We start from the raw sequence: 16,933 nt of genomic DNA, 5'->3' as shown, positions 1-16,933 counted from the left end.
CGCTACGGAATCATACCGGACTTACATTCTTATTACAATATAGCACCACGGATTTCTCCGGGCTTGCCTTTTGTGCTACGGAATCATACCGGCCTAACATTAACTTTAATACGTTACTTCGAATTTTTCGGACTTGCCTTTTGTGCTACGGAATCATACCGGGCTCACATTCTCATTATAATATGGCACTACAGATTTCTCCGGACTTGCCCTTTTGTGCTACGGAATCACTTATGTGCTACGGAATCATACCGGGCTCACATTCTCATTATATGGCACTACGGATTTCTCCGGACTTGCCCTTATTGTGCTACGGAATCACACCGGACTCACATTAACTTTATTACGGCACTTCAAATCTTTCGGACTTGCCTGTTTACTATGGAAAAACTGCGCTATGGATTTGTAAACAGACTCGCATTTTATTTGTTTCGGATTGCTGTTCGCTACGGTCTTCGACCGGACTCGCATCTTCTTTTACGACTGTTTGTTTTTATAAACTATTTTTATTTGCACTGCGGTCTTTAACCAGACTTGCATGCTTCTTACCAAAATAGCCACATTACGACCACAAGGTCGGAAAAAAGTCTTATAATTTTGTTTTCTTCTATTATCAGACTCCACAGTCTTAAAAGGAAATTGGTTCTGATACTTGCTATTATATTATATCATGCAGATAGCTGAAAACCTAAGACAACAACCGAAAAAATCGAAAAATTTTCACGGTTGAACTGTTTCACGAAACTGTCATCTTCATTAACGGTCTTTTCAAGTTTTGTTGCATTGTCGTTGTTATTTATCGAAGATTTTGACAAATACAGAAAGAATCAAAGAAGAAACGAAGAAAAGACTTTGTCTTCGTTCATTTCTTCATGTGTAATGGCGTATGCTTTGACAAATCTTGGCGTGCTACGGTGGGTGATTGTTGTACAGTGCGTGGTTGATGTGAAGTAAAAAGTAAGTATAAACTAAAATTAATTAACCAAAATGTCTGATGAAAATTACGCACGCAATATGAAAAAGAATGGTTTGTTGTACAGACGAAAAAGGAAGTTGGAAGATTTAAGAAAAGAAGAAGAGTGTGGTGCTGCTGCGGAATTCGACTATACCGATACGACTGATGGTTTGTGCTATTTTCCTTTTATTAACCATATCAGATTGCATGAATATACGAATTGTTCTTTTGTTGCAGGTATGGTGCAACCAAACAGTGACATTACAGCTAAACTTCTTGGTGAAGCATCTTTTCAAGGGGATGGCGAACAATTTCCGCTGATGTTTAGTCCAAACGAGGAAGAAGCCAAGAGTGGTAAAGAAGAAGCCGAGTGTGGTGAAGGTGAAGCTGAGAGTGTCGAAGGAGAAGCTGAGAGTGACGAAGAAGAAGATGAGATAGACGAAGGAGCTATTGATTTTGATACAATGTCAGTCTCTGATTGTTTGCATTATTTTGCATTGTATACCAATCAAAAGCACTCGGCGATAAATATGTTGCTTAAGATTTTGAGGACGAAGACTAATGTTGCTCTCCCAAAAGATGCCAGAGCGCTTCTAAACACCAATAGAAAGCGTCCAAAAATAAAAGATCTGGGAAATGGTTCATTCTGGAACCGTGGCATTAGGAAAAGTCTAATTCAAAGTTTACGGTAAGGCTATTTGAAACACATTTAGAATTAATTAATTTATTAATTTCTTCCATTATTTAATTGCTTTTTTGTTTTTGTTTTGTTTTTAGATTTGCAAAAGTACCAGAAACACTATCTTTAAACATTTTCATCGACGGGCTTCCGTTGCACAAAAGCAGTAAAATACAATTTTGGCCGATCATGATCAACATAAAGGAAATGCCTCAGATTGCCCCAATCACAGCAGCTATTTTTTGTGGACGTACCAAACCAAAAGATGTGAGAAGGTTTATGAAACCACTGGTTCATGAGCTGAATATGTTAATGGACGTTGGTATGGTGCTGAATAATCGTCGAGTCACAATTAAAGTACGGGCAATAATAGCGGATTCTCCTGCCAGAGCTTTTTTAAAAGGTAAATACAAAGTAAGCATGTATTTAAAAAAATTGAAAGATACTAATCCTTTTCATCAAATGTCTGTACTTTTGACCGATTTTTTTTTGTATCATTCGTACGCTTTGACTTTCTGGACTCGAATGATCTTTATTACCTAAACAAATAACACTTCCTCTTACATTCTATCACTTAGAATTGGTCCCTAAATAACGCTTTTACACAAACACTACTTCATATCATAAATTTGGTTGTCAAAAGTGCGGATTACTGGGCGTGAACCTTACTTTACCCGATTGGTACATCTGTAGTAGAACTATCATCGGATTAAACCAATCAGGCCAACAAGAGTGAGAGGAGGATCGAGCGTCTTGTAATATCATGTAAAGATCTCATGTTATTGTAAAAAAAAAAACTAGTAATGGGTAAAGACAAAAATCGGCATCGTTTCTAAATGACTCCGCCAAGCGGCTTCGTAAGGAAGGTGCAATATTCCAAGGCTAGAACCTTTTACCATCCGAAGCCGCCAGTCGACATCCGGAATCTTACGAATCGTCGGAGTCAATAGCCAGTTCCAGCTGCCGGCTAATGGATACGGATTGCTCTGTTGGCAACCACTTAGGAAATGACTGAATGTGGTTGTCGAAGCCTTTTTTCATGCAGCTTGTATGGTTTTGACAGGTAACGCATCTTTAGTGCGCGCTCTGACGCAGACGAAAAACTGATAGACGTCTTATATGTTTTCCTCCTCAAATTCCAACGCGCTATGTTTTTTCGCCTTCTCATATGTTTTGTTTAGATTTGGAAATCTATAAAATGATTTCCCAGTGTGTTTTATACTTTTATTCATACAGAAACTTGCCCCACACTTCCTTCGCAATTTGTGTAAGCCTTGCACGCTTAGTGTGTGCGACAGTGTGCGTGTACACACTGTCGTCCCCGTGGACGTTGACCGGTGGCAGCGCAACTGCCACGGCAAGTCCAAGGGTCGGCACGCACGGCTGCCCACAACATCTCTCCCTTTATTTATCCGGAGGAGTCGAACCGACACGGGATATTCCACTGAGGGAATACCGGTGTGGTGACACCTTCCGGCCGATGCTGATGAAATCTGGGAATGCTGTGGTGTGGGCGCTTTTCTTAGCTTACGGCTACCGGCACCCTTTTCCGCCCCTCCATCGCCATCGCACTTGATCCGTGTTGGCGACGATTACTTGCGGCGGCGGTGAAGCTGCGTGTGCCTTCATCGGGTTGAAGCTCGCTGATGAGATGGTGATTATGAAGTCCCTGTCCCTGTTCATGAAACGGGCTGTAGCCGGGGCGGCATGTCCTCCCTTGCCCCTGTAGAACAAGATTGCCACCGGGACGTCATGTGGTCTCGCCCCTCTTTCCACTCACAGTGTTGCAGCAGGGCAACCTCGCCCTCCTTGGACATTGTGACACTATTGCTGCTGTTGTTGATGCTGGGCGACATGGACCCTCGCCCTTCCTTCACACGTTCCTGCTGTTTTTGCTGCTGCACTCTGCTGCTGATGCTTGGTGGCATAGACCCTCGCCCTTACTTCACACGTTGCTGCTGCTCGCTGCTGCTGGTGCTGATGCTGATGCAAGTGATGCTGCATCCAGGGCGGTATGGCACCCTTGCCCTCTCGATCACGATGCTGCCAGGGCGGCATGACCCTTCACCCTTTCTTTGCGCGTTGCTGTTGCTCGTAGTGCAAGCTTTAGTATGGGATTGGACATAAATGACAGCAGCTGCGATTTTGCCGCTTCGTCGCATGCATTTTGTTAAATTTCAAATGGTTTAAATCACATCATATAATGATTATCCCTATAGAGATACAATAATGAGTCATAATAGTACAGTATCGGACATTAAGATAGGACCCTTTTTTTTCAATGCACCGTACACTTGTTTTGCCACGTTACTTGTGTTTGTGTGTGTGTATGTGTGTATGTGTGTGTGTATGTGTGTATTAGTGTGTGTGTGTATGTATGTGTGTCTGTGTGTGTGCATGTGTGTGTGTGTGTGTAGTAGTAGTAGAAAGAGAGTGTGCTTTTTAATGTGTATTTGCAAGTGCGCGTGTTTGTGTCTGAAATACATAGCTTGCCATGATGTCATATTGCGTTGAAATTATTCTTATTATGTGTGTTATCATGTGAAACATTGTGCGTTTACACTTGGATAAAAACTAAAGTTTGCATCGACAGCAGCGCTTGTTCCTCGGACGAAAATGCAGGTGTGCTGTTTCATGAATGTGAATGCGACACCGGTGCGAAATGGACACACGCACAATAGCAATGAACTCGGCATTCCCTCACAGGTGTTTCTCCAGTGCACGCCATTGAAAGGCCTTCGTGCATCTCTGCGTTGCACGTTGTGTGCGAATGGTAAACTTTGTGCGTTCATTGAGCTGGCGCGCAGTTGTTCTTTTCAATGGGCGTTTTGTTTCATGAGCGCGGCAGTATTCTTTTCTCGATTTTGAAGGGAAGACGCTTACTCGCGTACTCGTTGATAGTTTTTATCCATGCGATGTTTTCGCTGCTCCATAACGATGTAGTTCATCGCGTATAGAAGTAGAACGCAGGCAGAGCACGGGATCAGCCGTGTCCAAGTTTTTAACCAGCGCGTTCTTGACGGTCCAAGCAAGCAATGTTAGTAACAATGGGTCGAGGTAAACGTTGTACCGATCATCAGCGCCATATGTAAAAGCGAATGGCTGCTGCTGGCATTAAGCGCAAAAGGATCGAGTTCGTAATGGAACGATCGCGCACTTTTGTGGCAAACGCGCTTCGGACAACCGAAACGTGCTTAGACAACTGAAACGCGCTTGGACAACCGAAACGCGCAAGTCAACCGGACGTCCTCAGAAGACCACGGCGAAAGAAGACCGTAACATTGTTAATATATCGAAAACACACTAATCGCGAGGGCGGTGGTCCTGCTTATCGCACCGAAAACCTAACCCAAAACACAAAAAAACTACTTACAAATCTATCCGAAACGACCTACTTGTGAAACAAACACACACATCAATACACATTCAAACATACATCCACACACACACACACACATGCACACACACATACACACACACACACACACACACACACACACACACACACACAAACACACATACACACACACATACACACACACACAAACACAAACACATACAAACCACACATAAACTTGGCCCAACGGGTGCACGGTGCGTTAAAAAACCAATGCCCTATCTTTCTGTCCGATACTGTACCTCAAACATGTAGTAAATTGAGAAAACTAATTTCTTGGCGCATGTGACAAAATCGCATTCAGCGCTTTTCTGTCCATTACCTAAGAGAACGGCTAAAAGCTAAAAGTATAGCGTCGGTTCTCACCTTCTAACGGTGCTTTTTTAAATTTTTATGTTTAAAATTATAGATACACGGTACCTCTTATGCGCGAATTCGGAGATACGCGGTTTTCTGAATTTGACAATTCTTTGAGCAAATTTTACTGATTTGACACATCTACAGTCAAAGGCCAAAAAATTCCCTTTTGATCGAATGTTCAAAACATTTCAAAAGAGTTTAAACTGTTAAATTTAGTCACAATTTTATCAAATAATTAACTAAGTGGCTAAAACCACCCCATGCTTGCAAAATTACATGAACATTAGTTAAATTTGGGCTGAAAATTACTGGATTCGACTTACGCGGAAATTCGAGATACGCTGTATTTTTCGGGCGTTTTCAGTTCCCATTAACCGTGTATCTCGGGGACCACCTGTATTTATTTTTTCTTTTTTTATTCTATATTGTACTTGTTGTGGGCAGCCGTGCCGACCCCTGGACTTGCCGTGGCAGTTGCGCTGCCACCGGTCAACGTCCAGGGGGACGACAGTGTGTCACGCACACTGTCACACACACTAAGCAGCGCAACGCTTAGTGTGTGCCGAGCGCACAAGGAGAGTGTGTTTGCGAGCCGATCGAGCAGGAGCTCACGGCAGAGGCGCTCGGTGCGGCTGGTGCGCGGCCACCGCACTTGTGATTTTAAAGTGTTCATTGTGATTGTAAATTGTGTCGTATTATTTATTTTATATGTTGTTAATACGTGTAATAAAGTAGTGCAAGGTCTAAACACAACAGTACTAGTAGTGTAAGTTTTATGTTTTGAAACTTTTACACATTTATTAAAACGAATACAATAAATAATAACAAAACACAATACAATGAAGTATGGGGCCGCGCGCACGAGCCGCACCGTGAGCCCTGCTCGACCGGTAGCCTGTAACACACTCACTCTTCTGGGTTAGATGCGCTCTGCACATACTTAGCGCGCATCGCTAACTGTGGCGTAGTAGTGTGCGTGAGCGCAGTGTCGATCCCTGGATGTCGACCAGCAGCAGCGCAACTGCTACGACAAATCCAGGGCTCGGCACGTCTATCCACTACAGTAAGGTAGATAAGTTAGTTTAATTTAGCGTAACTTGATCAAAGGGCTCTAGGCCTACTATTATTATTACCAAAATTAAAAATCAGACTGCCTCCTGGCAAAATTCTTCACAACGATTAAAAGCTGTGGCTTTACGCTACATCTCGCAAATCATGTGTGTTCATGTACTTTATAAGATATCAATTCAAATGCGAATATATAGTACTCATACTATTTTTCTTTTCAGGTGTTGCATATTTCAATGGCAAGGAGGGATGTGCAAAGTGCACCTGCGAGGGAGAATTCAATGACGAAGGCAGATGTACCATTTTTAAGGATACAAATGCACCACTGAGAACGGATCGTAACTTTCGTCGTAAGGCGTACGGAAAACATCACAGGGAAGTATCGCCTCTTCTAGGCTTGAAGAATTTCGATATTATTGATGATGTCATAGTTGGTGACAATCTTCATTTAATCGATTTGGGGATAATGCGTAGATTACTATTAGGTTGGAGAGATGGAAAACTAGGTCTTAGAACTAAATGGTTTGCTAAACAGATTGAAGAAATATGTAAAAAAATTATAAAAGTTAAGCTGCCCAAAGAAATCCATCGAAAACTTGGTCCACTAGAAGACTTCAAATTTTGGAAAGGTACCCAATTCCATAGTTTTTTTAAACTATCTTAGCATTTATATTTTGAAAGATAATTTGCCTGATAAAGAATATGAGCACTTCAAACTCTTGTTTTGTGCCATAGTTTTGCTATCTTCTGAAGTTTATTCGTTAATTCGTTCTAATTGGAAAATCGCTGGTGAAATGCTTAAGGTTTATGTTGAAGATTTCGGTAAACTGTACGGAGAGAAATTTTTAACCAGTAATGTGCACAACTTAATTCACATCTCAAAAGAAGTACAAAAGTTCGGTCCTTTACCTTCAATTTCCACCTATGATTTTGAAAATGCTCTGGGAGGTTTAAAAAAACATCTTCGCAAAGCAGATCAGCATCTTCAACAAATAGTAAATAGACTATCGGAATTGGAAACATTTAGTCATGATTTACGTTCTATGAATCATAAAGAATTTTGCATATCAACCAAAACCAAACCAAATGGGGATACCATCTTGCAAATGAAAAATTTTATACTTTATACTTTTTTATACTAACGAACTAGTTTGTCATCCTGGCGATATTAAATGCAAATTAGTTGCGTATAGTGTAGATAATAGTTCTGATTATTTGTTTATTCCATTGTTGCACACGTTAACCTAAGTTTAATTTCATGTATTGAAATAGAAAATGTTAGAGCTAGATTTATATAGTAAGTAAGTCAAATAAATGAAAGGTTTTATGTTTCTTAAATGTAGACAAGATTTATATTAATTTTCTTTTACGGCTAGTTGATTTGCGTAGACCTTTGGCCTTAGATCGTTCTAATGCGTGTTTCAATCTATTCATGAAGAAACCTCGCACCGTTTCATCTGTGACTGGCACAAGGTTAGTACTTCCTACGCATTTAAAAAGATTTACTACATTTTTAAATGAATGCATTGCTATTTTAGTTCCTGATTTAGAAATACCTGTCCATGTGCACTTTGTTAAGAAACTCCTATCGAAAAGGGCATCAAGGGTTGCTAACATTCTGTTGTTTATATCTTTATCAATAATTTTTTGTTTCAATAAGCTTACTACTTGGGTATAATATTCTTCCTCATCTAAATCTTTTTCAAATTTTTCCAGATCTTCGGCATTGTCTACGAATGGATGGTCAAAACCAGTGAGATTAGTAGTACTTACTACGGTATGATTAAGTAAAGTATTTAATTGTACTTCGATTATGCCGATACGACTCACTATTTTCTTTTGTTCTTTTAAAATCTGCTTTTGCTCATTACGAAGCTCTATCATCATATTAGTTTGGGCTTCTAGTATTTCTTTTATCGTCTTGTCACGTGAAACTTCTTCTGGGACTACCTCAACTGAACCAACATATTCATCCACTTCTGACAAACTTGGTGTAAGAGGCGACGTAGGTGGTGAGGAGATGTCGATTTCATTCTCGACGCGGATTGGAGTTAAAGAGTTTTCCACAATTCTTGTTGAAAACATATCAGCGTATGAAGTTGTTTCTCTGCAACTAGCTAATATCGGTTCCTTTCCGGAATCTGTAGATGATTCACCGGACATGATCATTATAGTGCAATCAGCAGCTTCGTATGATAATCCTTGCCGCTTAATCTGACACTCCTGTTTCGTCCATCCTTCTTCCGGAACACTATTATCATTCGTAATTAGATGTTGTATGTTTCCTTTAACGTTTGGCCAAAACAGATATGTTTTTTTATGGCTAGTGCCTTGAACCCAGAAATCAGGAACAATGCTTAATTCAGCGTACCCTTTAGGCCTACGGGTTTGCACTATTGAGAATGGCACAGTTAGATATTGCTGTAAACAAATAGAAATGCTTTTAATTCATTAGAAAATCAGTACTGTACTCATGTACTACTCACGTTTCTTCTCACGGATACGGAAAACACGTACAAACTCTTTGAACTAAAAGATTTTTTATTATTTTCTGCTTTTTAATTACAGTGCTTCGCCAGTAAGTTGTGGCAATAGCCCAATGCAATAGCCAGCATTCGGAACACAATACTCGATTGAAACAAAAAACTAGAACCTTCCAGTTTGCAGTCTGACGAATTTATGAGGAATTTTCAAACCCAACACAATACTCATTTATATTGTATTTTCATTCGGCGGATATGTTTTTGGCGCGTGTACGGAAAGAGATAAAAAACATTGATCTGTCAAGCAAAACTAAACGAATAAAATAAACAACGAATTTTTTTTAACGAATCATCGAAACTTTCAATTTTTTTCGAATTATTTCATTTAAACAAAATGAACCATGAAATGAGTCTGAAATGTTTCATTACCATAAATTAAATATTTCATATTATGGTAGTTTTCTCTATAATTATGGCTTAATAATTTTCACAAACCAAGTCTTATTTTACTGCTAGAAGTATATCTTTAAGTCACTGTATAAGACGTCGTAAATCGGTTCTGATATGAGTCTGTTATCATGATTTGGCTATTTGGGTGATGTTTCAGTTTTCATCAAAGCCAGTGCGCTACGGATTTTTAACCGGACTCGCATCTTTTTTTAAAATTGAAATTTTTCAACATCTTTCTGTTTACTGTTTCTGTGCGCTTGGGGTTTTCAGCCGGATTCGCATTCTTTTTTATAATCATTATAATTATTTCGATATGCACTACGGTCTTCAACCGGACTTGCATGCTCTTTTAAAATTATATTTATTCAAAGTCTCTTTTTATTACAAACACTACTTTGCGCTGCGGAGTTTCAACCGGACTTGCATTCTTCTCGATTTTTCATGTTCTTTCTTATTTTTTTTTTTAGTTTGCCAAACTGCGCTGTAGATTTCAAACCAAACTCTCATTCTCTTTTCCCGGTCAGCAAAGTAAATCATGCTTTCTCGCTATAACATATTAAAATGTTTGTTGGGTTCTGTTAGTAAGCGTCAGTTTTGTTGATTGGGTACGCAACATGGCTGTCATTTACACTCGCGCCTTTTCCACGTTTGGGACAATGCTTCGGGATTTTGCCGAACTCACCTTTTTGCCTTTCTTTCGTAAAACGCTACGCGTTACAACTTTTTTTTCCAGACTCACTCTTTCCATCATCTCTTATCTGCACGTTTTACACACCACCAACAAAAAAATCGTACCGGCTGCACCAATTGTAGAGTTCTGGTCCGGTGTATTATTTATTCGCCCGTCTTCGACGGTGGTTCAATAACAACTGTCCACCTATTCTCCCTACTTGTACATGCTGTCCCTCTCTGTCACTGCTATTGCATTCTACAATTATCAGCCGGAAGGATCAACGTCGCGTCGTTGATGAAAAGAAGGAACAGCAAAGGACCCAGGTTGCTTCCCTGCGGGACTCCAGATGATGCATGCACTGGACTTGACATGTAGTGGCCTAACTTCACAGAATATTGACGATCTGTAAGGTACGATCTAAGCCACATTATCATAGGGTTTGCGAGACCAAGTAAGTCGAGTTTCGCTTGCAAGATGGAGTGATGCGGAGAGTGATACCGAAGAAGAAAGCGAAAATGACTTACAAAAACCATTTGAAACACTTCTTAGACTATGGGCTCTTTCATGCAAAGTTCCGCTAACAACTTTAACCAAACTGCTGAAATTGCTTACTCATAAAACGGATTTCAACCTGCTTAAAGACGCCAGAACGTTTTTAAAAATTCCTATTCTTATTGGAAATCAAATAGAAAATGTGGCTGGTGGGCAATTATGGTATCGTGGAGTCGAGAAAACCCTAAAACAATATTTTTGGTGAGTGAATAAAACAATTACATGTTAAATGTCATACACGCCGCTGGGTATTGCTATCGATGCATACGTTGTCTACAATACAATCAATTTTTACCTCCAAGTTTTCTAATTTCCGTACGATTTTTCCTAACATATTTTCCCACCTAATTTCATCACTGATGCACAATAAATTACAATCTCTTTTAGTTGATTGATTAGTTTCTAAAATAGGAATGTTCTGCTGTTCAGGTGTTTTTGGGGTAAAATAGATCGAGAGAGATCGACTGTCAAACCGAGTGGTTGTGCCTTCCTTGTGCTCCTGATTTTTGATGCTGTTTTGCCGTGTTACTGCCTGATTTTCAACATTTGCAACATTGGTGCTGCTGAGTTGCTTGTACTGGCTAGTGCGTGCCTTCGATTGTTATCAAGTTGCACTTGAATTCTTGCACCTAGTCTCCTGTTATTTCGTCAGTTTTGCCGAGATATTGTTTGGCTTCGTTCCTGCTCCTGTCACTCGTCAGTTTGTGCTGTGTCATTCGTTATGCAGTGCTCAACCTGCAATGCACCCACCGATAGTGCAAATTCGGTGTCCTGCGCCGGTGTGTGTGGCTCCAAGCATCATACCCATTGCACGGGTTTGTCCCGTGATTCTACTCGTGAGCTTGGGCGGAATAATCAATTGTTGTGGTTGTGCAAAAATTGTAACGAGTTTCGCAATGGCACAAACTCACTTCTCACAAGTGAGATAGCAGCCCTACTCGAGTTGGTGAAAGCAGAAATTCTCACCACGATTGACTCATCTCTCTCTTCTCTTAGATCGGCTATCAAGAGCGATTTGCTTGCTGAGATCCTCGCTCTCGCTGTTAAGCTAACACCCGTATTAGCTAAGCCGTCTGTTTCTCACGCATCGCGAACGCACACGTCCACTAATGCATCGTCACTCAACGCCACTAATACCAGAACGACTAAAACAGCATCCACTCGCCGTACATTTACCAACTCAATGGAGCTCACTGCAGATATCCAACAAGCAGCGAACGATACCAACACTGTGGAAGCTTCTGATAGCTGCAACCACTACACTCATCGTACTAAGGTGACTAGTGATATTAGTGCTGGGCACTGCCGAACAAATACAAAATCATCTTCTGATCCTGTTTTGAACCATGATACCACGAACACTGGCATAGCAGAAAAAGTATGGTTATACTTCACGAACATCAAATCGCATGTCTCCGCTGATGATATGCGTGTGTGGCTTAAAGCTGTGCTGCCAACCGACAACATAGATGTTTACCGTCTCACGAAAAAGGGCGCAAACCTTGATTTGATGTCCTTTATATCGTTTAAAGTGAGTATTCCCAAATCACTCAAGGATCTGGCGCTTCAATCTACTATTTGGCCAGTTTCACTTACTGTTCGTGAGTTTGTTGATCGTGGCCTACCAAAGCAACGTATACATGAAAGGGCCCGATTTGACCCTTCTGCGCTTACTTCGCATCGTTCAAGCAGTGCAAATTGCTCTTCTGCTGCGCCAAAAAGCACCGCTCATCCGGATCATTTTTTGGATCATCGATCGCCATCCCCACAGCGCGGGAATCAATCACTATCCCAGATGACCGAGATCCTAGAGGCTATCCAACCGGAGTTTCCTCCCACACCCCCTCAGTTATCACCGGGGGTGGGGCTTCAATCACAGAACAATCTCAGCAACACGAATCGCTCACCACAGATCAGCCCGTTTGCCAAACGGATAGCTCACAATTAATAGACCCCTTCGTGATCTATTACCAAAATGTTCGAGGCCTTCGCACCAAATATAATGAATTGCGCCTTTCTGCGAATGAATCAGGGTTTGAAATGCTTGCCCTTACTGAAACCTGGTTAAATGAATCGATTCCATCCAACATGGTCCTTGATAGTGATGCCTACAACATATACCGCTGTGATCGAAGCAGGTTAAACAACGAACGTTCGCGTGGGGGTGGTGTGCTGCTTGCATGTTCCAGTCGTTATCCGTCTGTGGCACTTAACATGAATCAACCTACGCTTGAAGCTTTATGTATTCGTGTTTCTTTTCCTAAGTTTCGTCTTTATGTGGGGATTGTTTATGTGCCACCGTATTTGAGCAGCGACCGCAACTATTTCGAATCCCTTTCTGCTTTCATCAGCGATGCATACATGCATATGAAACCGAATGATCATCTTATCCTTCTTGGCGACTTCAATCAACCGGCGTTAGGGTGGTCGCCTGCAGCCGCAGTAAGGTCAGATTCATCTTTACCTATGAGTCATTATGTGCCTCATATCTCTTTGAATTCATCCAGTTCCTGCTTTTTGGATGTGTTAAATTTGCATGAACTCTATCAGCTGAACGGGGTGCATAACCATTCAAATCATTATCTGGACCTGGTGCTCTCTAACTCTGCTGCTGCTGCTTGTTCTTCTGTGTATCCTGCTTCGTCACTGCTCCTGCCCCAGGATGCCCATCATCCTGCTCTGGAAATTGCGTTACCGTCTTCTTTATTTAGGGCTAGTAGGGTTAGGAATGAATTGCCTTCTGCTCCTAATTCATTGAGTGTTCGTTATAATTTTCGTCTTACAGACTATCGTAAACTTAATTCTATTCTATCTCGTGCCGACTGGTCTTTTTTTTATCAATGTACATCGGTCGACGAGGCTGTCCAATCGTTTAATGCTTTGTTAACCTCTGCACTCCTTTCATGTACACCTATTTTTCGTTCCCCTCCTAATCCTCCCTGGTCCAATCGTACTCTTCGCAACCTGAAAAAGGATAGAATGAAATATCTTAGGAGGTATCGTCTGAACCGATCTGCTTTCAACTTTCGTTTATTTAAGTACGCTGCCTCTGCGCATCGACTATACAACAGGGCTTGTTTTGAGGCCTATTCGAGTAGACTGCAATCGCGTTTCCGTTCTGATCCAGCATCCTTCTGGCAATTTGTTAGGATTCGAAGAGGGTGCAATACGTTACCTAATGAAATGGTACTTGATTCTCGAACTGCCTCTACGCCTGTTGAGATCTGTGAGCTATTCTCTGCACATTTTTCCCAAATGTTTGAGCCACCGGTTAGTGACCCTAACCTTATTGAGGGTGGGCTACTCTACACGCCAGAGAACTTAATTAATCTCTCCGATATTTCGGTTAGCTCTGAAACAGTTGTACAGGTGTTATTTGGGTTGAAACGTTCTTTTACTCCTGGTCCAGATGGCATTCCTGCCTCAGTTTTAATAAACTGTAAGGACGTGCTTGCTCCACACCTTGCTAAAATTTTCAACCTTTCACTTTCTCTCGGGGTCTTTCCTGCTCTTTGGAAATCCTGTTGGCTTTTTCCGGTACACAAAAAGGGATGCCGTAGCATTGTCTCTAATTATCGTGGGATAACTCAAACATGTGCCACAGCCAAAACTTTTGAGCTATGTATCTTTCCAACCATACTTCATAGTTGTAGTTCCGCTATTAGCCCTAAACAGCATGGGTTTATGCCTGGTAGGTCTACTTCTACTAATCTCATGTCTTTTGTTACCAATATTTTCAGATCTTTTGAGGCAGGTACCCAACTTGATGCAATATACACTGACTTTCATGCTGCATTTGATAGTTTGCCCCACTCTTTACTATTAGCTAAACTATCTAAACTTGGTTTTGGTGAAGGCATTATTAGCTGGCTGTCCTCATATTTAAGTAATCGATCATGCAGGGTTAAAACCGGGTCGTACTTATCTGAGGAGTTTTTTTGTACGTCAGGTGTCCCTCAGGGTTGTGTGCTAAGTCCACTTCTGTTTTCTTTGTTCATCAATGATGTCTGTAATGTTTTACCTCCTGATGGTCATCTCCTTTATGCGGATGATATCAAAATCTTTTTACCTGTGTCCTCTTCTTCTGATTGTATGAGTCTTCAGCATTACCTTAATGCATTTGTTCATTGGTGTTCATCCAACTTACTTCGCTTGTGCCCTGATAAATGTTCTGTTATTTCTTTCTCTCACTCTCTTTCTCCTATTTCATTTAACTATACTCTCTCTAACTCGTCTCTCTCTCGTGTTTTGTCCATCCGTGACCTTGGTATTATACTCGACAGTCGTCTTAACTTTAAACTGCAGCTTGATGAGGTTCTACTAAAAGCTAATCGAACTTTTGGGTTTATTTTACGTTTTACCTCTATTTTTAGAGATCAAAGCTTCTTAAGAAACCTTTATTGTGCTCTGGTAAGGCCTCTTCTTGAATATGCTAGCATCATCTGGAATCCTCCTACTATTGATGGCTGTTCGAGAATTGAAAGCATTCAGCGCCTTTTTACCAGGGTTGCTTTTCGTCGTTTGTTCGGTGCTGCCTCACTACCTCCCTATGAAACGCGATTGCAGTTATTCAATCTTCACTCTTTAAGCTTCCGCCGCCAAGTGTCTCAGGCATGTTTTATTGGTGGCTTATTACTTTCTGATACTGATGCTCCTGATTTACTCTCGTCCATCTCGTTGTATGTTCCCTCTCGTTCCCTTCGTCCTCGTGATCCTCTGTCAATTGAAACACGTCATACTCTCTATACTTTCAATGATCCTATTCTATCCTGTTTCAGGTTGTTTAACCACTTTTACTATCTCTTTGATTTCGACTCCTCTCTCAACTCTTTCCGTAACCGTATTTTTTCTTCTAATTCTCTTTAATTATTCTTCTAAGTTTCATTAAGTTTTGATAGTCACTACGCTCTACCTTTGTTTTTTTTCTTTAATTTTTTTGCTAGGTCTAGACTAGTTTAGTTAGGCTTAGTTTTTCATGAATTTTTTGTTTATTTGTTAGGGTTTATTTAGTTTTAAGTCTGCCTTATTTAGCCTTGATGGCGGATATTGTATTAATAAATGAAATGAAATGAAATGAAATGAAAATATGTATGGTCAATATTATTTCTCTCTTTTCTAAAATTTGAAGTTGACGAACACGGCACTGGAGTTGCTGATCTGTTCTGTGATAAAATTATTCCTCGATTTGGAGAATAATGGTTTTGAGATTCTAGTCCCTTTTTTTTATTTGATAGCACCAAAACTTGTTTCTGCCACATTTTCACTAAGTAGTTCAGACGAAGAAAAGGAAAAAGTACTCAGTTCTAACCATTCTTCTTCTTCTTTGTCCGGCTGATGCATGATGCCTACGAGGAGTAAATCGAGTTTTATTTTGCAAAGTAGATTCCTACTCCAACGCTTACTTATTTCAACATCTCAAAGCCTATTTGACATAAATAACATATATTCTACATATTTACAGTAATGTTCAATTCTTGTCTTATTTACTTCTTCTATTTATCACAATTCCTACAATACGTCGCTTCTTCGAACTATCTTTTGTATCTATACTTCTTGTTAACTTTGCCCTATTTTCCTAACTCATTCCGATGCATATTAGCTTTTGTCAGTCTCACAACCATGATCAATAGACATTACATAATCTTTCATTACATTATTATGGACATTATCTTTCAGATATCATCTTAGCTGGTCTTACGGGCTGGTTTTACAAACTTGAATCCGTTTTTTGATCTCACGTATAATCTACTGACCTGGGACTCGTGGCAAAAATATCAAACATGTTATTGTATATGCTCTTAAATTTTCTTCTTTCTTTTTTTTAACCTTATGTTTCATTTTGTCCGTAATGAATTTTCATTTCCCTTTTTTGCTATGTAAGATTGCAACTACCTTAAGTAGTCATTATGATATCTTTTTTTAATTGTTAAGCATTTAAAAATTAATTTCCCATCCCATTTTAATAATCTTCATAATCAGCCTGTTACTCTGTGTTGTCCGTGTGTATCAATCTGTTAGTGACTTCATTTCGATTACTTTAACCTTCGCTCGCGTAGATAATTTTGCCCATTTGTCCAATCATATGCCTGTCTTCTTCTAATTGCTTTGGCTACTATCCTCGATGGAGCCTAATTTTAATCAGCTGTTTGCGTTGACCTTATTCGACCCTACTTCAAGACCTTAACCGAACTTATCGCTAATTTGCTCTAAATCAGGTACCAAAATCAGTCAGTTAGCTGTCAAATTGGACGTCTTTTCATCCTAGCAGCTATCATAGCAATTAGCCTAGCTCCATCTGGAATGGGTTGAATTTGAA

The 16,933-nt window shown here is 40.3% G+C and overlaps 2 protein-coding genes across 2 annotated transcripts; one reads left to right on the top strand and one right to left on the bottom strand.

Moving 5' to 3' along the window:
* Window positions 1-262: 262 nt before the first annotated feature.
* Window positions 263-6,944, top strand: LOC133391431 (uncharacterized). Its single transcript, XM_061645857.1, has 5 exons — window positions 263-1,123; window positions 1,193-1,643; window positions 1,733-2,037; window positions 6,681-6,809; window positions 6,934-6,944. Exons 1-5 carry the CDS (start codon window positions 988-990, stop codon window positions 6,942-6,944), a joined length of 1,032 nt encoding a protein of 343 aa, XP_061501841.1. The 5' UTR covers window positions 263-987.
* A 705-nt stretch (window positions 6,945-7,649) lies between these two features.
* On the bottom strand, window positions 7,650-12,380 carry LOC133391430 (uncharacterized). Its single transcript, XM_061645851.1, has 2 exons — window positions 12,292-12,380; window positions 7,650-8,899 (listed from the first exon to the last, which is right to left on the bottom strand). Exons 1-2 carry the CDS (start codon window positions 12,378-12,380, stop codon window positions 7,810-7,812), a joined length of 1,179 nt encoding a protein of 392 aa, XP_061501835.1. The 3' UTR covers window positions 7,650-7,809.
* Between the last annotated feature and the right edge of the window lie 4,553 nt (window positions 12,381-16,933).

Source organism: Anopheles gambiae, chromosome X (genome assembly GCF_943734735.2).
Source record: "Anopheles gambiae chromosome X, idAnoGambNW_F1_1, whole genome shotgun sequence".
NCBI classification, from domain to species: domain Eukaryota; kingdom Metazoa; phylum Arthropoda; class Insecta; order Diptera; family Culicidae; genus Anopheles; species Anopheles gambiae.
This window is presented reverse-complemented; position numbering and strand designations above follow the sequence as displayed.

What these genes read in the sequence shown, in the direction of transcription:
- LOC133391431 (XM_061645857.1), top strand. Translation starts at nt 988, where the DNA reads ATGTCTGATGAAAATTACGCACGCAATATGAAAAAGAATGGTTTGTTG. An exon ending in AGTCTAATTCAAAGTTTACG is followed by an intron (nt 1,644 to 1,732) that starts GTAAGGCTATTT and finishes TTTTGTTTTTAG; the next exon opens with ATTTGCAAAAGTACCAGAAA. An exon ending in TGCCAGAGCTTTTTTAAAAG is followed by an intron (nt 2,038 to 6,680) that starts GTAAATACAAAG and finishes TTTTCTTTTCAG; the next exon opens with GTGTTGCATATTTCAATGGC.
- LOC133391430 (XM_061645851.1), bottom strand. Translation starts at nt 12,380, where the DNA reads ATGGCGATCGATGATCCAAAAAATGATCCGGATGAGCGGTGCTTTTTG. An exon ending in CACTGCTTGAACGATGCGAA is followed by an intron (nt 8,900 to 12,291) that starts GTAAGCGCAGAA and finishes ATGAATTAAAAG; the next exon opens with CATTTCTATTTGTTTACAGC.